This window comes from Megascapheus bottae, chromosome 6 (assembly GCF_031878675.1).
Source record: "Megascapheus bottae isolate mThoBot1 chromosome 6, mThoBot2.hap1, whole genome shotgun sequence".
Classification (NCBI taxonomy): Eukaryota; Metazoa; Chordata; class Mammalia; order Rodentia; family Geomyidae; genus Megascapheus; species Megascapheus bottae.
The window spans coordinates 64,070,549-64,096,954 of NC_143514.1; the positions used below are offsets into that span (position 1 = coordinate 64,070,549).

At 43.2% G+C, this 26,406-nt stretch overlaps 1 protein-coding gene across 3 annotated transcripts in view; it reads left to right on the forward strand.

The window, feature by feature from the left end:
• Csmd2 (CUB and Sushi multiple domains 2) overlaps nt 1-26,406 on the forward strand; it is a 501,465-nt gene that overhangs the window by 338,977 nt on the left and 136,082 nt on the right. For all 3 annotated transcript variants that reach the window (XM_090335284.1, XM_090335282.1, XM_090335283.1), the window contains 5 exons: nt 209-397; nt 6,800-6,969; nt 15,141-15,297; nt 17,374-17,565; nt 20,744-20,870. In XM_090335284.1, the coding sequence (XP_090191410.1) occupies nt 209-397; nt 6,800-6,969; nt 15,141-15,297; nt 17,374-17,565; nt 20,744-20,870 (835 nt within the window). The remainder of the gene's footprint in view (nt 1-208; nt 398-6,799; nt 6,970-15,140; nt 15,298-17,373; nt 17,566-20,743; nt 20,871-26,406) is intronic.

A 26,406-nucleotide genomic window follows, 5' to 3' on the forward strand; every position in this document is an offset into this window, starting at 1 on the left:
CTTATAGACATCCTGCCCATGGCAATGCTCAAAATACCGAGGGCACTGACCCTTCCTGTGCCAGTGTGCCCTATGCTATCTGTACCCCTATCTGTCCTTGGCTCTGAGCCTGTTTCCCCTCTGACTTTCTCTCTACCTCTCCTCAAGATGCCCCTGAGCCCCATCCCTCCAGATATCCCTGAAGCCTATACTTCCACTGTCTTTGCAGAGTACGACTTGGAGCCCTGTGAGGAGCCTGAGGTCCCAGCCTACAGCATCCGAAAGGGCTTACAGTTTGGTGTGGGTGACACCTTGACCTTCTCCTGCTTCCCCGGGTACCGTCTGGAGGGCACCGCCCGCATCACGTGCCTGGGGGGCAGACGGCGCCTGTGGAGCTCGCCTCTGCCAAGGTGTGTTGGTAGGTGGTCACGTGCTTTCATTTTGCTTCACTTAATGGGGTGGGCCAAAATTTAGTCCAGTGGTACGAGGTGGTGGATTACACATAGCCAAGAGATAGAGGGGTTGGGGTTTGAGAACAGGCATAGGCCTTGCTCACTTGTGGTAGGACTTTGGACGGGAGCTTAACTTCCTGTCCAGGTAGGAAGGGATGGGCTGTCCTGTAGCCTGGCCTGCCCTTTGTAAAGAGCCCTCTCCCATGGGCTCTGAAACGGAATTAACCTGGAAACTTGCATCTCCCTTCCCCATGGAGGGAAATTTGCATGGAAATTTGTCAAAGCCATCAATTGGCCCCACTGCAAGGAGGTTATACTTTAACCTAAGGAGGCCCTGGCACAGCAGGGGTAACTTATGACTTTGATGGGAATGCTTGCTTGGAGAATCCCTAAGAAGACTATCCAGCCAGTTAAGAAGCAAGAGAGGCAGGAGTCCGGCTTGTGATGGACATGAGTCCATCACACAAGCTACTACATTACAGGCTTCTTGGGCCTGTAGATTAAAAGTAAACAAAGCAAGGCTAGGACATAGCTCAGAGATAAAAGTGCTTTCCTAACAAGTGCAACATCTTGGGTTCGGAACCCAGTACCAAAAAAAGTGAACAAGGGGCCGGGAGTTTGGCCTAGTGGTAGAGTGCTTGCCTAGCGTGCACGAAGACCCAGGTTCGATTCCTTGGTACCACATACATAGAAAAAAGCTGGAAGTGGTGCTGAGGGTCAAGTGGTAGAGCTCTAGCCTTGAGAAAACCCAAGGACAGTGCTCAGGCCCTGAGCCCAAGCCCAGGACTGGCAAAAAAAAAAGTGAACAAAAGAGAGAAAGGCTTTCCCCTTGGAGTGCACAGTCTCATTCTGTTGAGGGCAGACAGAAGCCACAAACACAGATAGGTACAACACAGGAGTGTTGCACAAAGAAAAAAATCATCAGCTTAGAAAATGCTGGAGATTATACCAGTCCTCAGAAAGCAGTCATAGGGAGGATCTCAATGGAAGCCAACCTTGGCAGCAAGTTAGTGAGACTGATGTCTCAACTAAGAATCCAGGAGTGGTGACACAGACCTGTCATGCTAGCTACTTAATAGGCACAGGTACGATGATTGTAGTCCAAGGCTGGCTCTAGGCAAAAATGTAAGACCCTATCTGAAAAACAATAAAGCAACACAGGCCTAGGGTGGTGGCTCAAGTGGTAGAGAACTTACCTAGCAGGCTAGAGGCCCTGAGTTCAAACCCCAGCACCTCAAAAATGTGTGGAAATAAGATCACGCTTCAAGAGGCAGGCGAGAGAAGCCTCTCTGATGAGTTGCATTTTAGCTGTGATATATGGAGGGACTGAACAAGAAGAGGGGCAAGACTTCAGCAGTGAGAATGTTTAGTCTCTGAAGAAAGACTTGGAGGCCAGTATGGAGCAGGTGGATAGAAAACAGGAAGGACTGTGGCAGGTAGAGAGGTGGTAGGTTAGGGCTTGGCAACCCTGCCAGCATCCTTGCCAGTGTTCTACAGAAGGCTGATCAGAGACTGGGGACCTGAAGGGTGGGGGGAAGTAAGGTGATATCGTTGGGGGCAAAGACAATTGCTAGCTCTCCCTAATTTGTAAAGCTATGGGTCTCCTTGCAGGGCTGGATGAAAGACTGCCTGAATTAGCTCTGTACTTAGTTGTTCACTGAATGTGAGATAGGACATAAAATCCATTAGCTACAGATCAGAGCAGCCCTGCAATGACTGCGACAGGGACTATCATCTCAAAGCACATGTGGGCCAGAGAGGTCACTCAAGTGGAAGTTTGCCTGGGAGCCATCCCTGGCACTAGCCTTACCTGGGACAGCTCTATGGAACTCTAAGCTCCACAGAGGATTACCAAGTAGGCTGCTAAGACCAGCTGAGCCCACTGAGCAGCCATATGGATCAAAGGACAAGTTTCTCCACTGCCCATTACCGATCATGAACATCCCCAAATCTCCCAGCTTCCTGTATGCATAGTGAAGACAGTGGTGTCTAACTCATAGGACGCCTTGTTCTAGATGAAAAGACCTATGCCACCATATGCCAGTGGGTACCAGAAAGTTATCATCATTTGTCTAATAACCTCATTTACTTGTGGGTAACTATCATTATTTCATTGGCAACATTTTATTTTATAATTAGAGAAGAAATATGAAGACCAAAACACAGAATTCCATTTTTGTTATTTTGAGGGTCAGTACTGGAGTTTGAACTCTAAAACCTTATACTTGCAGGCAACTGTTTTAGCACTTGAACCACATCCCCAGATCATTTTCCTCTCATTTGTTTTTCAGAGGAGGACTCATGTTTTTCCCTGGAGGCTAGCCTCTGACTATAATCCTGCTATCTCCATTTCTCTTATTGCTGGGTTTATGGGCATGTGTCCTGGTACCCGGCTTATATTTTTTTGTCTCACTAACATTTTCTAAGCTGGCCTGAAACTGTGACCCTCCCATATCTGCCTTCCACTTAGCGAAGATTACTGGCACTGGCATGCACCCACCCCCATGCTCTTCTCAGAATTCCATTTTATTTAAATCAATCAAATAACTGCAAAGTTTATTCTTTCTCTTATACTTATCTCCCAGATAGTTATCACCAGATCTGAGCTGACCCACTCAGACACATGGAACTAGCCCTAGGTAAAGAGCCAGCAGCTCCTCTGGTCTCTCAGAAAACACCGTTGGTGTTCAGGAGAGGTTTTTCTTGAATGGGTTCTCTTCAGCTCACAGATGCATACACACACACACACACACACACACACACACACACACACACACACACACACGCCACCACTCCTGCTCCATTGATCTCATTACATAAACCACCCTTTCGCCTATTATTCCAATTACTGTTTGTTCATGACACCTCACAATATTTTCATCATTACATTTGTCTTCTGTTTCACATGTTATTAATAACGCACAGCAATTATAATCACCTCTAATTACTGCCAGCCCTGCTGCAGAGGCTCACGCTGGAGCGAGTGCAGAAATGCCCCCTTGGGGTGCTCCCAACTAGAGCCCGCCCACCCAGTAGGTGTCAATTGGATGATTTGGCTACCCAGTACTCCCAGGAACACTCCCAGCCCTGAGCTCCAATGCATGGCATGACCATGGATAGGGAGGGAGGGAGGGACAGCTCTGACCTCAAGGGCCCTCTGATTTTGATGTGATCGAGACAGTTCTTACCCTGAGGGACCCCCGTCTATAGCAAAGGCCATGGTCCTGTCCTTGGGAGCTCCGAGGTAACAGAAAAGATCTAACCTTCTGCCTTAGGAGCCCCAGACTGACAGATAAGATACTTACCCTGCCCTCAACGTGACCTCCTCTGACAGGGGTGACAGAAGTCCCAGATGGTTGAATCAGCGGCAGTACTGCCTGCCGGTGCATATGACTGCTTGTTTCTCAGGAACATTTATTTGTTTCCATTTATGCCTGTGTTTGGCTTCTCGGTGCATCTGCTCACCTCCCCTGTTATTTTGGAAACTCTCCCAGAAGCAAAGCGACATGGCACTCCACCTGTTCTATCTTCCCTGGTACCCAGGTCCAGGACCCTGGCAGGAAGGCAGGACCTTGGTCTTTGGCCAGGGATTGGCTACCTCTAAAGTTATCAGCCTTGGTTCCTTCCTCAGAAAGGTGTTGCTCATGTGAAAAAGGTGGGAGGGCAGAGACAGGCCACAGAGCAATTTTGCAGGAAGCCAGGCCCAGAAAACCTGTTCAAAAAATAGGCCAAATCCCATGCTTAAAGGAAGGTAACTTTCAAGCAGTCAGAGGGTAAAAGGCATGAGGAGAAGAGGGCCCTGAGCCCCAGGCAGCTGAGATACTCTTCTCATGCTGCCTGGCTTTCTGCCAATCCTGGAGCACAGGCAGCAAGGGTTCCCAGTGGAAACAAGTAAGCTGTCTGTGATAGGCGGGAAGAGAGAGGAGCGATAACAGTGGTGGTCAGGGGCATACTACGTGCTAACCAGTCCACCACTGTCACCTACATCTCATGTGAAATTTCACACCTTCACCCTCCCCAGTCTTGTGAGAGTACTCTGATTGGATAGAAACAGATAAGGGGACTGAGGTTCAGAGTTGATGGAATTTATCTGTCTGCCTCCATGGTTTGTGCTTATGTAACTCTCCCATCTGCCTAGATGGAGGAGAGGTCTGTGACCCAGAGACAGAAGGGCAAGGGTTTAGAGTTCCTGGTATGGTATTATACCACCCTCAGCAGGCCCAGTGGGCTTCCCTGAGGGCTCCCAGCAAATGCACATACTTCAGAAACAAAGCTGCGGAAATCAACAGCCGCTGCCCCCAGGATGCCATCTACCACTGGCCCTTCCATTTCCTGTCCCAGCTCAGTGTATTCATTCAAGTGGATGGCTTGCTTTGCAAGTTCGTGTTATTTCAAGTACTCAAGGCTCCCTCTTTCCATCAAGCTTACTAATCAAGAGCTGTGTGCAGTCTTGGGAAAATGCAGCAGGGTAAGTAGAGACTCAGTCCAGTGTGATAGTTCAGGCCATCCCACTGTATCCTAGATTCTTAGGAAATGGCGATCCAGGGATGCTAGTTCAAGGCCACTGCTGGCATAGCAGTTTGTGAGGGGCAGTCTCAATCATTGGCTGGACATAGTGACAGGTGCTTGTTTAAGGGGCAAGCACAATGGCTGGGTGAAATGATTCATACCTGTATCCCTCAGACAACAGGAAGTACCAGCAGGAGGATCACAATCCCAGAAAGCCAAACCATAAAACATGAACCTGGCCTGAAAATAAGAGGGGACCAGCAGAATGGCTCAAGTGGTAGGCCACCTACTTAGCAAGTGTGAGGCTCTGAGTTCAAATCCCAGTACTACTAAAGGGGGAAAAACATCAATGTGAACTCGAGGGTGGGACATTGCACGGCAACTATCTTCAAGGAGAGCAACCACTGGTACAAGAGAACACACACGTTATGACGATTTCTATGAGGAGTGCCTCTCTGCTACTGGCATGCTCCTGGCTTAGCGAAACTAAGGTTGAAGACTGAAGTCTGGACCTCAGGGCCCATGCAGCCAAGGTCTGTGCCTAGAAGAAGGACACTATGGGTGATTTAGAGAAATCTGACTTGCTTCCATCTACTGCAGAGATTCCAGACATGTTCCAAAGTCCCCATATGTCCAGACAAATAATGAGTCTGCCATCTGGCCTTGTGTTTACATCCTTCTGGAACCTAATTATTTTTAGGACTGTGCATCTTCCGAGGCCAGGATGTGCCATATTCATCCATTCATTCATTTGGCAAATGTTTACTTTACAGACTATCTTGGCTAAGCCTTGGGAATTCATAGATATGTCAAGCATGGCCTGAGTCCTCAAGTAGCTCACAGTTTGGGTGAGGAAGACAGGAAGGTAACAAACAATCAAGGAACGATGTGGCAGGTACCCTGATCAGGAGAGGCACAGAGGACCTTCACAATTAAAGATGTCAGGGAGTCCACTGTAGGGTCTCTGGGCATGTACAGTCACCAACGCTGCGTGTGGGTGTTGGAGAGACAGAGGCGTGACAAGCTCCAAAGGATCCCAGTAGACCTGAGGAGGTGGAAACATAATAAATAAATCAAGGAACATGGCATACCTGCTATAAATAACCGCATGGAGACCATGGAAACAAATGACTAATTCTGAAGGAGAGAAACAGATTTCCGGAGAGGGTGGGATTTCATTAGTTGATCAGTGCAACAGAGTGTTGATGAGATGGTGTGAAAACTTTCTTAGTGCCTCAGGGCCATAAACTTCGGGCCTAAGGAAGTGGTATTCTCAGCCTCTCCTCTCTGGAAACTGAGAGACTTGGTGTAAATGGTTTAAATAGAGTGCTTCTGTTTATACTAGTGGTGATAATTGTATCTGCCTCATGAGACTGTGTGAGCACAGCTCAAATGGTGTTTTTGTTTTTGTTTTTGTTTATGCATAGGATCTATCCTGGTGCTTTGTATAGAAGGTTTAGCAATTATTATTCAGTCTTCCCCCATCCCCTACTAGTTCCTGTCATTGGATCCTGAAAGGCTTCCTCCCTTCTTGCTTGGCTGCCCCTTTCTTGGCCATTTCCATTGCTATAATACCATACAAACAGATCTGAGGAGCAACTTCTTTTTCACACAAGGAAAGGCAGTGTTGTCTAGTGGTTAGTTGCTGTTTCTGCAGCAGAGAGAAGGATAGGAGAGAGGGAGATGGCAAAACCAGGCAGCAGTAAATGTTTTAAAAAGTTGATAGATAGTCCTGGAGACAGACAGGTAGATGGACAAGTAGGCAGGCAAACAAACTTGAAGTTCTCCAGAGCTATGAGATGTTTCTTTCATGCAGCTGATGTGGGTTAATCTGTGGTTTATCTTGATTCTCTTTCTAGCTGAGTGTGGGAATTCAGTCACGGGCACCCAGGGTACTCTGCTGTCCCCCAACTTTCCTGTGAACTACAATAACAATCATGAATGCATCTACTCCATCCAGACCCAGCCAGGGAAGGGGATTCAGCTCAGAGCTAAGGCTTTCGAACTCTCTGATGGTGATGTCCTCAAGGTAAAGTTGATAGATTGCATAGACCATGTATGTTGATATGTGCAAAAGTGTGCTTACTCATTCACTTTATCCCTGGGTAAATGATCTAACCTTCCTCCTTCCTTCCTTCCTGAGTCTCAAGATGTCTCAAGAGTCGTCCTCAGTCACATGTAAGAAAACAAAGAGCAAATTGGATTTGGGGATCGGGGTCAAACTTCAAAGTGTTGAAGTTTGCTTATAGGCTGTCTGCTCTGTAGGTTGACTGCATAATCAAAAACAGTGCCTAACAAAATTAGTGCAGCTGGTAGATCAGGTTTCACTTTATACATTTTGACTTTCAACTTGGATAATGGACATCTCATAGGATAGATGGGTGCTGCAGCCTCCACCCCCCTTCAGAAATGTTCCTGCATGTTCTCCTTAGAGATTAAGGGGTGTTTATATTCTCCATTCCTCTTCTCCCTCCTTCATGATGTGGCTACAAGGAAATTAACCAGATGTGAATGAATATCCAGGAAATCAAAAGAAGACCTATCTGAGTAATCAGAGCTAACTGTCCCCCTGCCTACATTGAAGAACAGAAATATTCTGTAAAAGCTCCTAATTTGTATTTTTTTTCAACGGGATTTGAGAGAATATTATATTTATGGGACAAAAAATAGGCGATAATAAAAACAGAACAATATGAGCTGAGGGAAGATGAATGGAGACAAAAAACATGATCACCCAATTAAAAACTGGAATGGAGGCAATGAAGGTGGTAAACCACAGAAAAATGAAATCAGGTCATTATAGGATCTATTACAAAACTTCTCCCACATCTCCTAAGGAAATGAAAAGGAGAATTCTTTTATATTACTAAAATGTACAATCACACCACAATAAAGCTTTATGTGCCAAATAACACAACATGAATAAATTAAATGCAAACTGCTAAAATTGTAAAAGAATTTAATAAAGTTGCAGTCATCATAGATTATTTTAATATATTTGTTGGTCTCTGACATATCACCTAGGTTAAAAATAAATAAGGATTTGAGTAGCTCAAATAAAATAACAATGCAAAGAAAGTAGAAGAAAGGTACTTGTAAATATAAAGGCAGAAATGTCTGTGGGAGAAAAGACTTTATTGACAAAAAAAACAGTGTTTTAAAAGTTACTTATGTAATAGATAAAGCTGGTAGAACTGATCAAGGAATAAACAACAAATGTAGCATAATGGGAATGAAAAATGAGACATGCTCATGGATATAGAGGTATTAAAATGAGAAATATGTACAACTAACAGAAAGTTAAGAAACATAAGAGCTCAAAATCAATGAAAATTTTTATAGATTAAAAATGTGCCAGGCACACTCCTAGCTGCTCAGGAGGCAGAAATCAAAGAATCTTGGTTTGAGCCCAGCCTAAACAAAATGTCACAAGGCACCATCTCGACCAATGGATTGGAATGGTGGTACATGCCTGTTATCCCAGATATATATATATATATATATATATATATATGTAAAGCACAGATATTAAGATCAGAGCCCAGGCCCAGCATGAGCTTAAAACAAAACATTGTCTCAAAAAATAGGAAATGCTGGGCCAGGAGTTTGGCTTAGTAGTAGAGTGCTTGCCTAGCATGCACGAAGACCCAAGTTCAATTCCTCAGTACCACATACATAGAATAAAAAGCTGTAAGTGGTGCTGTGGCTCAAGTGGTAGAGCTCTAGCCTTGAGAAAAGTCCAAGGACAGTGCTCAGGCCCTGAGTTCAATCCTCACACATGCCAAAAAAAAAAATTAGAAAATACTGAAAGGTCTGGTGGTATGGCTTAAGCAGTAAGAGTGCCTCCTTAACAGAGGAGACTCTGAATTCAAACCTCAGTATCACAAAAAAAGCAAGTAATAATTGAAAATGAAAAGGAAGTCTGAATAAAACAGGTCTTATGTTAAAAATAACAGTTCTGTTATATCATCTCTCAGAAGTCCCAGGCTTAGGTTATTTTTACAGAAGAACTTTAATAAATTTTCAAGTAATCTTAATCTCGACAGTAATCAAACCATTCCACAAAAGAAATAAATCATGATCCCTCTCCCAACTCATGTTTTTCATGAGTAGAAGCATGCATGTTGAAAAGTGGATTGGTGGTTTGTAGAGGCCAGGGAATAGAAGGACTGGGGAGGTGATGGGGGTGATTCAAAGCCCCAGTCAAACAGGAAGAAAGGCCTCTTGTCCTTGAGATCTACTGCACAGCATGGAGAATGTGGTAAGCAGTACAGTAATGGACTGAATATCTCAAAGTCACTCCGAAACAGGAGTGATGATTCAGGTGATGAATATGTTAATGTGCTTGATTTAATTTTCACCACCTTGTTTTTGTAAATCATAACATCAGTTCATACCCTATAAATATATGCAAAGATGGTTTGTCAATTTATCATTTAAAATTTAAAAAAAGATAGAAGCCAGAAACTATGAAACCAGTCAAATGCTAACATACGTGAAAATCCAGGATCTGGTATCAGATTAAATCTAGGTAAGATTTACAGACAAAGTAACCAAGTAGGCCCCATGCCAGGAACATCAGGCTGTGTCAACAGAACAGATCACAGTCTTATTTTCTAGACACTGCATGGGTCAAAACTCTTCAAATATTGTCATTTTCATGTGACACAATCTTACATTCTCTGAGCAGATTAGAAAAAAATAAATGTATGATCTTGCTAATACATCCCAAAATACCTTCTTGCTTTTTAAAAAGATCTCAAAAAAAACCCCAATCCTATGAATAGAGCCACATTTCTATCATATTTCTTAATGTGATAGAAAGTTTCTGTCAAAGTTTCACCTACAGTTAACATGATAATGCAACAAAATTACCAGATTTCCAGTCAATTCCAGAATATAGCCAGCCCCAATAATACTCAGCATTTTACTAATGATGCAAACCATTACAGTTATTCCCAAAAATGAAAAAGATAAAAACAAACCATAAACATTAGAAAGGAATATGGAAAATTGCCTCGTTTATTTAAAAAATACAAACAATTCAACTAATAAGCTATCAGAGCCAATAAGACAATTCAGCAAAGCAGCTGCTGTTTCCTATAACCAATTAAAGCATGTAATCAGGAAGGAAAAAAACCCTCATTCATAATAGAAATGAAAACTGTAAACCATCCAGAACTATGTCCCCAACATGTGGATAATCTTTACTGAGAAAATTATAAGACTTTATTTCGAAGACAATATAAAATAAATGTCGGGAATGTCATGCTCATTGATGAACAGATAATAGGAGCCAGCAATACACAGAAGAGGAGAGAATTGTTGATAAACATGCAATTACTACTGCTCAACCTCAGAGGTAATCACGGGAATGCAAATTAGAATGAGATACTATCAGGCCTCCATCAAAGTGGGAAAAAAATGGGAGTGCCAGAGAATACCAAGTGTTGGCAAGGATATTAAAAAAAAAATGATGAAAACTGTCATCCCTTGCTTCTGGGAGTGCCAATTAGTATCCCTCTTCGGTGAACAACCTGACAACATCTAACGAAATGGAAGCTGCAGCCAGCTCCAGCTAGAGCTGCTCATCCCAGTAAAACTCAGAGCACTTGTATGCAAAGAACATTTATGGCAGTGGCGCCCATGTTACACCCATGTTGTTTGTCGCTGTAGCATACTCATGAAAACTAGTCATTTTGCTGATCTGTCTTGTTAGATATATCAGATGGCCTGGACTTCCTTGAATTTCTTCAGAGAGACATACACTGAAAGCCATAGCCTGTGAGGACATAAATGTATGTGAAGACCCGAGTCCCAATATGAAAATAGCTAGGAATAAGTAGAGCATGTGACTGAGAGACACAAATGACAGCTTGATTAAACGGAGCCAGACATCATAAATATGGATTGGAGGAGTTAATGTCACACAGGTGCAGGTTTTTCTCAAATCAATTTATACATTTAACATAACTCAATCCGCATGGCAGGGAGATTTTCTTTGGGGAGGTTTTGCTTTGTTTATTTTAAATTTGATTTAAAAAATTATTGAATTTTATCTAGAAAATTAAATATGAGAGAATATATTCTTAAGCTAAAGACAAAGGAGGTCTTTCGCTATACCATATTTATATTATAAAGCTGTAGTCTACAAGGTAGTATACATCAGGCATAAGAATTTGCACATTAGACAAATACAGTACAATAGAAGGTTTGCAAATAAAACCAAGTCTACGTGTTTGTGCATGAATTATGTCTGGGATTAAGATGGGTTTAAACTTTGTGGTGGGTAAATATTTACAAACAGAATTTGGTTGGATGACTAATCAACCAAAAGAAAAATAAATTCTAGATGGAATTTATTTACAAGAAAACACTGGTTTTCTTATTTATCATACCCTTACCAAATGCCTCCTATGAGCCAGGGAACATATTCTGGACATTGTTTTATGATGGAAATTCCTACAACTATTTTTGGGTTTTGATGAGTGTGTTTGTGGTTTGTGTACACGTGTGTGTGTGTGAGTGTGTGTTTGAAAGTACTCAGTTTGAACTCAGGACCTCATGCCTGCTAGGCTGGCCTAGTACTGCTGAGCCAGGCCTCCAGTTCTGTCTTTCACTGGATATTTTTAGGATAAGGTCTCCACACATGCCTGAGATTGGATCTGTTTACTTTTTTGACTTCCTATTGTCTCTGGGATTACAGGCTCACACCTCCTTTTCCAGCTTCCTTCTGTGGAGACAGACTGTCACAGGGTTTTGTACTGAGTTGACCTAGTATCTTGGTCCATCTAATCTCAGCCAACCATGTATCTTGGGATGATAGTTGCATGCCCTGCACCCAGCTATGAGTTAGGAGGTCTCAAAGATTTTGCAGCCCAGGTTGGTGTTGATCCAAGATCCTCTCATTCATAGCCTCCCAAGTAGCTAAGATGACCTCTTTATAGATATTCACTCATTTATTCATTCATTCATTCATTTAATCATTCAGTGTTCTTACTAGGGCTTGAACCCAGGGCTTCCCATTCTCACTTGGCTTTTCTATTCAAGACTAGTACTCTCCTACTTGAGCCACATCTTTACTTTCAGATTTTTTGCTGGTTTGTTGGAGATAAGAGTCTCACAGACTTTCCTGTCCAGGCTGGCTTCAAATCACAATCTTCAGATCTCAGCCTCCTAAGTACGTTGGCTTACAGACATGAGCTCTCAGTGTTACAGATATTTAAGTGCTGTTGTGGAAAAATAAATTTAATGCTTTGAATAATAAATTGAGTACATATTTGAAAGAAAGAGCAAGTTGCTCTATAATATCTATAGTTTTATTGTGTTTCTGTTAAAAATATGTGAAATAGATCTGCGTTAAAGAAATTGATAGAACAAAACCTGGAAAGCCTGACACCAAAATGTAACCAAGAACTAAAAGTTGTTTTTCTTTTTCCTTGTACTTTTCTACTTCATAAGATTTCCTGCGATTAATATTTTATCATAATGATACAAATAACATTCTTGTTCTTAATAAATTAGGATGAAGAGGGAAATCCTATACCCATTATATTTTATTAATTAAAAATAACTTAAGGGCCTGGAATGTGGCTAGCAGTAGAATGCTTACCTTACTTGGTACCACATACACAGAAAAAGCCAGAAGTAATGCTGTGGCTCAAGTGGTAGAGCTAGTGTCTTGAAAAAGCTCAAGAACAGTTCCCAGGCCCTGACTTTAAGCTCCAGGACACACACACACACACACACACACACACACACACACACACACACACAAAAATACCATTATATACCCAATGAGTATTCAAATTTCCCATTATCTCATGAATACTATTTATACTTTTTATTGTATTTTATTGTCAAGGTGATGTATAGAAAGGTTAGTTACTGATACCCCTCCCATGTTTTTTCCCACTTTCCCTCTCCCCACCCCCTCCCAATCATCTTGTTTCCCCCCTCCCTTCCCTATTTCAAATAAACAAATATATATATGATATACTAGGTACCAAAGTTACAGTAACAACGTGAGATAAACCATAAGGAGAAAAAAAAGAGAAAAGAAATAACTTCACATAGTACATTAAGAACAACAATCACAAAGATAAACCTATTGTTTCCATATCCTGGACTTCATTTCATTCAACCTCCTCCTATATGGCCACATGTATATAGCTTTTTTTTTTTGCCAGTCTTGGGCTTGGGCTCAGGGCCTGAGCACTGTCCTTGGACTTTCTCAAGGCTAGAGCTCTACCACTTGAGCCTCAGCACCACTTCTGGCTTTTTTTTCTACATATGTGGTACCGAGGAATTGAACCCGGGTATTCGTGCATGCTAGGCAAGCACTTTAACCACTAGGTCAAACTCCCGGCCCCGTATATAGCTTTTGCACTATTGTGAGCCTGTGCTAGTAGAATCCTAGGGATATAATAATTATTACAAATGAGGGAAACTATGATAGAACCTATATTTCTTTGGGTCTGGCTTACTTCACTTAACATGGCTTTTTTCCAATCTTTCCATTGCCTTATAAATGGGTGATGTCATTCTTTCGAGGGCTAAATGCTATATTTTTTAAAAACTTACAGCTTACTTGAATCAGGCCCTGATAAAGTCCACATTTTCTTGCCTCATGTTCTTATTAACTAGGTTTTCCCTTCATCTTTTTTTTTTAATCTTTTCTCTCCCATGTAATCTATTTGTTGAGGAAGTCTGTTCAATTGTTCAGTGGAGTTTTCTACATTCTGGACACCCAGGGTATTATTTCATATGCTCTTTCAGGTCTCTGTGGTTGTTATATGATAGAAATTGTATCTAGAGGCTTGAGCTGATCAGGTTTAGTTTGTTTCCAGCAAGGTAATTCCATCACTTGCTCTTTCTTCCATTAAGAAGGCTATGACTTCTAGCTTTTCCTTCTTATTATGATATAGTAACTGTTGATGAGTAACACCTTGAGCCATTAATTTCAGTGTATATCTTCATGGGAAACATATATGTATATATTTGGGTAGCAAATGGAATGTGATAATTGGTAAACTTTGAACTGGTGCTTTCTCAGGATGGACCCCCAGGATTCTGTCACTCAGTTAATGTAAAACAATAGCGCACAGGGTCTGGAAACAGATTGGAGGCTCTTAGAAACCCAAACAACTCTCTGTAATCTACAGCACTGTTAGCTTGAAGGATGGCTCCTTTTCAAGGCTTTGCTTCATAAATAGTAAGGATGGAAATATTGTTCCAATTTGCTGGCAGCTGGTACCACATTGTGTGCCATGCACAAATATTCATCACCCACCCATAGATCCCGTCTTTGATATTTACCAAACCACCAGGGGGTCTCTCACTCAATCACAACTTCTGTTGTTATTTGTACAATTATCTCCAAAGGAACAGAAACCTCGAAACCTGGGGAGTTCAGTTCATTATTCTGATGACTGCTGCCTTTGCTGGTGCTCAGAAGTTCAGAGGACAGATGGGAATCAGAGAGGCCAGATGCCTGTGAGATTCCACCCTTGGCAAGCCCAGCAGGCCCTAGCTGGAGCCCTCATTACAGGGGAGAAAGGGGAAGAGTCCTTCATTACAGGGGGCAGAACGAGAAAGTTTCCATGGCATAACAGTCACTTTAACTCCATCCTGTCTAGATCTCCAGGGATCACATCCAGCCAAGTGGTCAAGACAGGCCACTGCCAATGGTTGGGTGAGGTCAGATGGGAGAATGACTATCTCATGCCCTGGAAGGACTGAACTGTGTGGTTTAGCGAAGCTGAGATGTGGAAGGACAGAACTGTGTGGTTTAGCAATGCTGAGATGTTGAATGCTTTCAGCCTGTCTGCAGAAACAGATGGCTTGGGAAGTCAGGCAGCCCCACTGAGCCTCCCCTGGCTGACAAAGAGTAAGCTGATGGCATGTGGGAGTGAAAGGAACAGAAGCAGACCTCTACTGGAAAGGTTAGAACAGCAACGAGTTCCCAAAGATGAGATTTGCATTCGACGCGTTGGACACAGGGCTGACAGCCACAGGGACCAAGATAACATGCACAGCTTGACTTCTCTAGGCCATCTCTCTTGCATGGGAGGACAAACTGCCCCTTTAACTGTCACTGGTACTAAAGACTGGGGATGTGGGCCGGGGGTGGGGGGATGGTAAGAACTATTTGAAATATGGCCTTGCTGATGACACTGGATTGGGGTCCCTTGTTTCCAGGTCTATGATGGCAGCAACAACTCCGCCCGTCTGCTGGGAGTCTTCAGCCACACTGAGATGTTGGGGGTGACTTTGAACAGCACATCCAGCAGCCTGTGGCTCGACTTCGTCACAGATGCTGAAAATACCAGTATGGGCTTTGAACTGCAGTTTTCCAGTAAGTTCACATTTGAAATTCCTAGAATGAGAAAACTGGCTTTCCCACTTTATTCTTTTCTTACTTTGTTTATTAGTTTCTTTCATTCCTTTTGATATTTGATAATGACAATAATTGTCACTGCTTTATTTTTCACTTGAAATTTATCATTTGCAGTCAAATACAGTTGACTATACAGCAGTACATTCTGTTATGCCAGCAGCAGTTTTGCTTTTTTTCCAAATTTTTATTGTAAAGGGGAGTTACAGTTACACAAGTTGGGTATTGAGTAATTTCTTTTAGAACTGTGCTGCCCCCCTCCCTTGTTTTCTACCAGATTTTCCCCTCCTAACATCCCTTCCTCCAAAATTATAAAGTTCATTTCCAACATAGTATCTAGTGAGTATCACTGCTGAATTAGCTCCCCCTTTGTCTCACCATTTCTGTGCTTCCCCTTCCCTCACAAACCAGATAAACTTACATATAAAACAAAAGGTACAGAAATCCAAACCTGACAAAAGGGGAAAAACAGAAAGAAAGAACCATTAGAAGTAAAGTTAAAAACCTCTTTTGGGGGCCTAGTGATAAGAAGCATGCATGAAGACCCAGGTTCCATTCCTCAGTACCAAATACATAGGAAAAAAACCCAGAAGTGGTGCCGTGGGTCAAGTGGTAGAGCTCTAGCTTTGAGGGAAAAAAAAAAAGGACAGTGCTTAGGCCCTGAGTCTAAGCCCAGGACTGGCAAAAAAACAAAACCCTCTTTTTCCATTTCTTGGAATTCATTTCAATAAGCTTCATTTTATATGACATATGCACATAGCTATTGAGCCCTTGTGATCCTCTCCTAAGAATTTCCTCCTTTGGTCCCACTGTGTCAGTGTTTAGAGCCCTGTTTAATTTCTTTAGTTTCTTTGTCCACTGGACATGAAGAGTGTGATCTTGTGGACCCTTTTAAAATCTAAGGAATGGATCAACACAGTGTCCATACAGCAGAATATTATTTGACCATGAAATGATGCAGGCTTCAATATATGTAAGCCTTGAACATTTCACTGAGTTGATCATAAAGGCCACACACTTTATGATTCTGTTTTTAGGAACTTCCCACAGCAGGCAAATGCAATAGAGACAAAAGACAAATTGGCTGAGAAAATGGCGGGGGGGGGGGATTGCAAATGAGGTCTTTCTGAGGTAACATAATGTTCTAGAACTGACTAGCTGCCCAGCTCCATAATAAACAAGATGTGGGGCCAGGAGTTTGGTCTAGTGGTAGTGCTTGCCTAGCATGCACGAAGACCCGGGTTCGATTCCTTGGTACCACATACTTAGAAAAAGCCAGAAGTGGTGCTGAGGCTCAAGTGGTAGAGTTCTAGCCTTGAGAAAAATCCAAGGACAGTGCTCAGGCCCTGAGCTTAAGCCCAGGACTGGCAAAAAAAAAATACATAATGAACAAGACACCCTGGGTTGTACACATTATATGGATGGACTATGGTATCTGAAATCATGGCATGGTAAATCTGATGGGGGTAGAAAATCCCAGTGGGTCCTTCAGTACCAGGCTGGCAGAGGATTTTGGCCTGTTTCAAAGGCGGCTCAGTGCAAGAGGATTAAGTAGAGTCGCATTTGAATTGCATTTCCATTATCTGAAAATAGTGTGAGTTTGGTACAATTTATTTAACCTCTCTAGGTCACTGCTCTCAGTTGTAGACTGTCAATAATTAAACCTACTTGTAAGATCCCTGTGAGTAGCAAATGAGAAGGAATATATGTGAAGTCCCGTACAGTGAGAGCTCTTGGTAGCTATTTTTCTTCTTCCAGTTTTTCTACACAGTATGGCATAAAGGAGCTTTTGAATATACATTGAGAGTGGCTTGTCCCATCCCAATGTCTCAGCAAGCAGAATGGAAGGGACAGCTACCACCAGCAAATTGCTGTGACATCAACAAAATAAACGGAAATTTTGCATTCTGCAAATCATTTGGGAAGGAATGCTGGCCCAGGACACCTGGTCCTACAGCTATGAATTGGGAGGAAGAGGAAGTTTGGCTTCTGGCAGCTTGGTTTCTGCTTACTCTTCCTCTCTTCTCTCTCATCCAGGTTTTGAGCTCATCAAATGTGAAGATCCAGGAACCCCACAATTTGGCTACAAGGTTCATGATGAAGGTCATTTTGCAGGAAGCTCTGTGTCCTTTAGCTGTGACCCTGGCTACAACCTCCGGGGCAGTGAAGAGCTGCTGTGTCTGAGTGGGGAACGAAGGACCTGGGACCGGCCACTGCCCACCTGTGTAGGTAGGATGCCTCTAGCTCTGCAAGGGCCCCCCTGGGTCTCTCCTAACTTTAGCTCCCGTCCTGATCTCATTAAGGATATCCAAAGCCTGGTGCCATCAACCAGAATTGGATTTTTCTGTGAATGGGCATCATGGATCAGTGTTCCTCCAAACACATACCCGTCTCCACTTGACCTCTCCGTGACAGTGGAGTCAAGCAGTGGCTAGCCATTGTCACACATTTAGCCAGTGGCCTTAAGCAAAGGCAGTAGAGAGGTGGTAGAAAGTGGGATGGATTTTCATCTAGGTTCCAGGAATTCCTACAACATCAATACTCAAAGAAATCTCCAGCCGGGCACAGTGGCTCACCCCTGTAATCCTAGCTACTCAGGAGGCTGAGGTCTGAGGATCAAGGTTCAAAGCCAGCCTGGGCACAAAAGGACTTGAGATTCTTTTTTTTTTTTTTTTTGCCAGTCCTGGGCTTGAGCTCAGGGCCTGAGCACTGTCCTTGGCCATTTCTCAATGGCTAGTACTCTGCCACTTGAGCCTCAGCACCACTTCCAGCTTTTTTCTATGTATGTGGTACCAAGAAATCAAACCCAGGTCTTCATGCATGCTAGGCAAGCACTTTAACCACTAGGCCAAACTCCCGGCGCCAGGACTTGAGATTCTTATTTCTAATTAACCTCTAGAAAATGGGAAGTGGGGCTTGGCTCAAGGATAGGGTGGTAGCCTTGAGCTGAAGAGCTCAGGGACAGCGCCCAGGCCGAGTTCAAGCCCCATGACCCACAAAAAGGAAGAAAGAAAGAAAGAAAGAAAGAAAGAAAGAAAGAAAGAAAGAAAGAAAGAAAGAAAAAAAGAAAGAAAGAAAGAAAGGAAGGAAGGAAGGAAGGAAGGAGGGAAGAAAGAAAGAAAGAAAGAAAGAAAGAAAGAAAGAAAGAAAGAAAGAAAGAAAGAAAGAAAGAAAGAAAGACAAGACATCTCCAGCTCACTCAGTTTCCCTATAGGTGGAATAGGCTCATGTCTCCTCTTTGGGAGGAAATGTTGGAAGAGTGAGATAAGGAACGAACTTCAAGCCCACTCTTGGAGATGAATATAGTAATGAACCTTCTTAAGCCTACATCTAAAATGTGAACAGAGGGTCTCTGGAGGCCTGATGCACATATCACAGGACAGGGTCCAGTGGTCCTAGCCAGAAGCACAAAACAGGCAAAATCACTCATACTGTTGTTCCTCTGCCCGGTCAATCCAATTCCCATGGAACTGCCCTGTTCTGTTTCCCCAGCACAAGTCTTGACTGCCCCTCACCTCCAACACATGCATACCCCCCACAACCCACCCCAAGATGTCTGTGAGGCACTGGCTACTCTTATCAGAACAAAACATCCATAGGACAAACACTTAGGTATATCCCACATGCCAGAAATGATAAATGTCTATCTAGGCATATGGAAGCAGACAAAGAGAAAAGGAAAGGAAGTCAGTCCCTGCCCTTGTGGAGCCCATACTCTGGGGACAATATATGAATTATATAGTGACCAGGTGGTCACTGTTATACACGACGGGCATTGTCGATAGAGCTGTGTGCAAAGCAGCCAGGGAGATATACACATAAACAGATAACAGCAAAATGAACAAGCGAGGAAGAAGCACAGGCAAAATGTAAATGGCAGTGCTGATCCATATTATAATTATTTGCTTTGGATTCGCAGTAAGTTTGATTCCTTTGCCTCTTGTACAGCCTAGTTAGAGTGCACTTGAGAACCCACTGAAGCAGGATGGGAAGAGCATTTATGCTTTGGGCCTTGGTGGCCTTCCCCACTACCACCCCTCAGTGCACTGCTCCATTACCTTTCTATCAACCATATGAGGATTCTAGTTTCAACACATCCTCTCCTGTACTGGCCATGTTTTCTTTATTTTTCTTTCTTTCCCTATTTATTTTTGCCAACCCTGGGCTTGAACTCCGCGCCTGAGCACTGTCCTTAGGCTTTCTCAAGGCTAGAGCTCTACCACTTGAGCCACAGCACCACTTCCGGCTTTTTTCTATTTCTATGTATGTGGTACCGAGGAATTGAACCCCGGTCTTCGTGCATGCGAGGCAAGCACTCTACCACTAGGCCAAACTCCTGGCCCCCAGGCTATTTTATTATGTATACTTTTCCCTAAGACCCATCCCAGTGAGTCTGGGGTAAGATCTCATTGTGATTTTGATTTGCATTTCTCTAATGACAAATGCCATTAGGCATCTTTTCACACATATATTGGCTATTCATATGTCTTCTTTGAAGAAATATCTATTCGCATCCTTTGCCCGTTTTTTAACTGCCTATTTTTTATCCTTTTGTTGTTGAGTAGGGAGGGTTTCATTTAGGTTCTGAATAAAAGTCTCATCTAGGGACTGTCTTTTAATTTAACTCTTTCTGAACTTCAGAAAGTTCTACAAGGGAGTTGCAATTTAATGTGCCATCTAAGTGTGTAGTGTTTCCTGTTCAGAATCACCCATTTCATCATGCTCTCCCTCGACTCACTTCACGTTCCCCACTTCCTCTATCACATAAATACATTGAACAGTTTTTTCTGTATTTGTCCTGTTTCTTTTTTCATTCTTCTACTCCCCTCCCCATACCTGCCCACTTTTACAATACCATTTCAGCTTCTCCTATTTGTCTGTTACTTGTTCAAAAGATTTACACTTTGGAGTTTCATTTCTGTATATCTGTTACTTTAGTCAACTAAATTGTGTATATTAGCATATGCCTCTATCTGTGATTGCAGGTGAGGTTTGTATTTGGGATCTAAGATCCACATATGAATAATAGCATGCACTTGATTTCTTTCTGGGCCTATCTTATTTCAATCAGTATATTTTCCAGATCTGATCACACAGTTCACAGTAGTCAGGTCATGAAAACAGCCCACATATCCCACAACAGATGACTGGATTAAAAACATGTGACCCATATATATTACATATATATCATTACATGCACATCATGTATCTCTCACACACACACATCTCTCGTACACACAGTGGAATTGTATGCAGTTCTACTTTCAAACCATCAATGACTTTCTTACAAGCTGGCTTAACCATCTGTAATAATGGAGTATGACTTGTGGCCACCAGCACAGAGGAGCTATCAAGCAACCACTAGGTTGAGACCCAACCAAGCTCACTGTTTTGGGATTTCTTGCAGCGGAATGTGGAGGAACACTGAGAGGAGAGCTGTCGGGGCAGGTGCTGTCCCCTGGCTATCCAGCTCCCTACGAACACAATCTCAACTGCATCTGGACCATCGAAGCAGACGCCGGCTGCACCATTGGGTAAGTAGCCACACCAGCAAAGTAAACATTGCCAGCTGTCAAGGAAAACCATCATCAGCACCATCACCACGTCCCCCTTAGCTAATAGCTGACCCCCACTTCTACCCTTGGAGGCCACTGAGATCAACGATGGCTTCCATGACCCCAGATTTAGACTGGGTTCTATGGAAAACCTAGACAGACCCATTTCTGCCTCGCAAGGTTACATTCCTGGGCCAAAGACATCACCACCTAGGTAAGTTGAGCCCCAGCAAAGCAGCTGAGGGCATGAGCTTGAAGCTGTTCAGGTGGGTCTGAATCCCAGCTATTCCATTTACTGTTGGCAGGACTTTGGGAGAGTCCTCCCTCCGAGAGTCTCATCATCTCCTTCTGGAGAGTGTGGGTCTTGAGCGAAAGCTCTGAGTGAGATGCTGTGTATAATGAGCTCAGCACAACTCTTGGAATATAGTGACAGTTCAGGAATTGTGACGTGTAGTTCCCGAGTATAAGTAGAGTCAGTTAGAGTTCTGTCCCCCAAGTTGGTTGCTCCCCTTTTTCAACTCAATTCCCTCATCTCTAAAATGAGGAAAAGACACTTGTAAAATGAGGACTTAACACTTGTCTATTAAGCTATGAAGAAAGTAAAACACAAAAGCCTAATGGTATCTGCTGCTCTCCCTCAAATCACAATTACCCTTTCATGCAAGTGCCGGAGTTTCAGAGTGCCTGGGAAGGAAGGAGTACACGCCTATCTATTTCTAGAATGCAAGGGCCTATTTTGTTCCATCTCACAATACCCGAGTGATGATAATATAAATGGACATTATTGATATCATTTGATATGTGAGAAAACTTGATGCTGAAAGACTGAGTCTTGAACTGTGACTTGTCTGATGTCACTGGGTTTTAGGAGCAGGTTGAGGTAGCAGGATGAGTGGGGATGAGAAAGGAAGATTAACTATGGAAAGTAAAGGCGAAGCATTCTGACTGGAATGTGAGATACGCATGGGTGGGGAATAGACAAATATAACACAGCTAAGGAGAGTTCTTAAGAAGCATTGGTCCACCAGGAATTAGCAGTACAGAGAGCTTATGGGAAGAAAGCCATCAGGGCTGATCCAGAAACGAACTGCAGAGAATTTGGAATGAAGTTGAGGTGGGCCCAGTGACGAGGAGTGACACTTGACCCTGAAAGTTCTCAACGAAGAACTGGCTGAACGAGCACTGGCTAGTGCTTGCAAAACATGGACATTCCTGTGTTCATTCAGGCTTCAATCCCCGTGAGTGTCTGCTCTTTACACATTTTTGAGGTAGACCTGTACACAGTGAGGTCAACCTTTCTCAGAGGGGCTTTTCAGTGCTGGAGGACAAGTTAGTTAAGCATCTGCTCTTGTCCTCCACGTTACTGCTGGCATGACCACCCATTACAAGCACACTGGTTCCACTCACAGCCTTCAGAGAGTGAAAGTAGGACATCTTTTCTAGCTCCCAGGGACACCATGACCTCACCTACCACCCCAAACCTTGTTTGCCACTATCTCTCTTAGATGTCACTCTGGTAACACCATGGTGACATTGTGTCCACGCTCTTGGCCTAGCTCTGTGCCTTGGCTTCCCCTCTACCCTGTGCCTGGAATGATCTCCTCCCTCCAAAGGTTTATGTTTAAAATTTCTCAAAGTCAAGTTCAAATGTAAGCTCACCCACCAGGACTTCTCCTATCTCCTCCTAGGAGTCATCCCTCCCACCTCCAACTCTCATTTCCTGTGGTTTAGATTTCTTTTAAGACCCAATCCCTTTTCTCTTTATTTGTGCACCTGTCGCCACTCCTCTCCTACACCAGTGATCTAGGTCTGATTCTCCTCTTTGAAAGCCTTCTCACTCTAAGTGCCCTGGGCTCAACAAATATCAAGTAACAAATGAATGAATGAGGTAGCTCTGTGACTACAGACTCTGTGTTAGTCTCTCAGTGAAAACCAAATTAACAATAATGATTCAAGATTCAAGCATGTTGACTCTTTCATTTTAGATTGTGCCTATGCAAAACATAAAAGTTTCCCCACTTTCCTGGATTAGAAGATCCTCATCCATTCCCTCATGTACTAGGTCTCTGTTAGTTTACCCATGTGATGCCTAGAAGTGAAGAAGGTTCACTCACTGACCACAAAGAGATTAGTGCATATAGGTACAGAACTTAAGGAGGAAAGAGAATGAGAAGACAGATCAGAAGACCAGAGAAGTCATCTTGGAAAAGGTGACCACACTGTTCTGAAGGATGGCCTCCTGGCCAGCTATCCAAGGAGGAGGGTTGATGAGAGGTAAAGTCCAGTCTCAAGTTGCTGGACCATTGCCTGTGCTGTGATGGGTGTCACCACCCTTGGGGCATGGAGCTAGCGGAACAAGTATGGCCAGAGCTGATAGGGCCTGGAGAGAGTGAACTGCGTCTAGCTGCTCCTTACTCTTTGTCACTCCTGCAAGCTTCATGGAGAATGGACTAAATGGACCAGCCTGGATCTACCACGTCTAGGGTTTCAGGGTGTGGTGATGCAGGAGTGCTAGTAGAGGTGGAAAAGAAGGGACTGATTCAGGGGACATGTAAGTGATCACCACAACTCAACCCACTCTCCTTGCCAAATATGGAAATGGAGGTGCTCTTATGTGAAATATACAGGAAAGTATTTTTTAAAAAAATCAGTAATCCTAGCTATTCAGGAGGCTGAGGTCTGAGGATCAAGGTTCAAAGCCAGCCTGGGCACAAAATGACCTGAAACTCTTATCTCCAATTAACCTCTAGAAAATGAGAAGTGGGACTTGGCTCAAGCATAGGGCAGTAGCCTTGAGCTGAAGGGCTCAGGGAGGACATCCAGGCCCAGAGGTCAAGCCCCATGACCTAAAAAAAATTACGTTGGAAATGAACTTGGGAGAGGGTGGGGAGAAAAATATGGGAAGGAGTAACAATGTTCAAGAAGTAATGTGCTCTCTACCTTACGAATTTAAATGTAACCCCTCTATACATCACCCTAACAATGAAATAAATTTTTTTAAAAAATCAGTAGCCAATTATGCACACCTGGCACCAGACACAATGCTGTTAACATTGTCGACATATGTGCCTTTTCTCTTTTTACTTCCTTCATTTTTCCTTTTTGGCTAAAACACTGGTGAGTACATTGCTGGTATCAATATACTTGATTACTAATTTTTTGGTCAGCATCCTCCAAAGACATGGGCAGAGTCCCATGAGTTCCCCAAGCAGCATTTGTCCAGGAATTAGGCTTCTGGGTTGGTGGAGAGGACAGACCTAGAGGCAACTGACATGAAAAAAAACCTGAGAAATCAGTGGACAGGATTGAAGATGTCTTCATTAGTGAAAACAGCCAGCAAGGGGCAGGGGCACAGGAGGCTCAGATCAAAGCAAACACTATCCACTCTAGCATAGGGATGCAGGGAACCCTAGACCTGCCGTAGATATGTGTAAGGAGAGACGGGAGACAGAATGTGAAGCCAGCATCAGTCTTCGCTTTTCACAGGCAGAGGTCTTCTGGCTGCATCAAGAGCAGCACATGGAGATGAGGCCCGAGATGCTTGTCCTTCCCCATTAGTCCCCATCCAGCCTCCCACCCAGGAAGCCTGTGCATGTGCTGTGTCTGCTCACATCCCTCCCTCATCCCTCCTTCCCATCCCTCACCCCTATTGCCTCCTTTCCCTCTCCTGTCTTCTCTCTATTCCTTCCTCTCTTTCCCCTTCTCTCTCCTCTTCTTTCTCCTTTCCCTTCTTGGTCCCTCCCTCCTGTCCTCATCATCTTATTGTGTCAGTGTATATAGATCTGCCTCATCCTGTCTGATACCTGCAGAACTCTGTTAAGCACAGAGCTGTAATCGACTTGATTGTTCCTCTCTGGGTAAAGTGAATGTTTTCACACTTTTTTGTACCCTATTGAACATCCTTGTTCATGCATCTTCAGATACCCAATGATTTCCTTAAGATGCACTTTTAGAAGGCAAATTTTGGTGCAGGTCCTCAAATTTCTGTCTAGATGTTGCAGCAAGATTCACATCCACCAACAGCCCATGGGAGGGCAGGCTGCTCCCACAGCACTGTTATATGATGCCTAGCCTTTCTTTACCAACTTGATGGGCAATCGGACATTTTGGAAGTCATTACTGTTTTCCATTGGTTGTCCATTTTAATTTTTTATTATATTTTATTGTCAGGATAATTTATAGAGGGGTTACAGTTACATTCATTGGGTTAGGAGTGCATTACTTCTCAAACCTTAATACCCTTTCTCATGTTTTTGTCCCCCTTTCCCTCCTCCCACCCCTTCCCAATCATCTTATTCCCCTCCCAGCGTTCACCTGAGCTTATTTCTAAACAGTTAAACATCTCAGTTTTATATTTCTTTTAAATTCAAGAATATGTAAGATTTTCTTTGTTTCAGTAACAAAGATTGGACTTTGGACTCTGGACTTGCCAAGCAAGTGCGCTACCATTTGAGCCATGCTCTAGAGTTACTGCTTTTAGTTTTTCAGATAGACCTCAGGGCTGGCTTTAAATCCCACTCTCCTATTTCCACCTTCCAAGTATCTGGTATTACAAGCATGAACCACCATGCACAGCCCCAATCATTTTTTCCCCATACGTTAAAATGGCAGATGTATACCGCTACATCCAGAAATGGGTTGAGAAAGGGTCTCAGGGACTTTCCTGCCGAAGATGGTCTTGAACTGTGATCTTCTTGGTCATAATATCCCAACCAAAACAACTTTTTAAAAGATTACTAAGCAGTTGTCTATTTTTGTGAGCATTTTCATTTTACCATATTGCTGCCATTTATTTCCAATTTCCTTTTTGATGCTCTTCCATGTGTGTTTAAGAATATTCAAAGGGGTTCTATATTTCTCTTGTGTCCAGTGTAGCTTGCCTTCCTTCAAACTAGACATTATGCATCTTAGTGCTTCCTTTTATTATTTTACTCTCCTGCTGTTAGGTGATGTATCTGGCTTTGTATTTTTTGTGTTTTGTTTTCTTCTCGTGACTGATAGTTCTCTCTCCTATTATGTTCTGCTGCTGGTCTTGGATTTTCCTTAATTCTGTTTTCAACTGTAATTATCCTGGTATATGCCTCTTCCTCTCAGAAATCTTGTTTTTGCTTTTATTTCAGGGAAAAAGGCCCTTTGTGTTTTCTGACTGGTATGATAGCCTCCATTTGCTTTTACTGGTGTGTCTCCCTACAACTCTCTGAGGATACTATGTTTTGTTTTCCAGTGCCACATTTGTCAACTACCTATTGTAGTTGGGTCATTTGATGATTCTGTCAATTTCTTTATGTTTTGTGGTGAGTTTTATTGCGCTTTTAGCGTCAAATCAGAGCCAAGAGCTAGACTCAGAGCCCAGGCTACCTGCCTATGTAGTATGGGAAGCTCTTTGTGCTGCTGCCTCAGTTTCCATGTCTGTGCACTTGTAACTAAAGGTAGTTACTGTCCTAAGGTCCCTATGTGGGCAAGTACATTCACAAATACCAAGATGGTTGTGTGTGTTATCCAGGCAGGACACAGA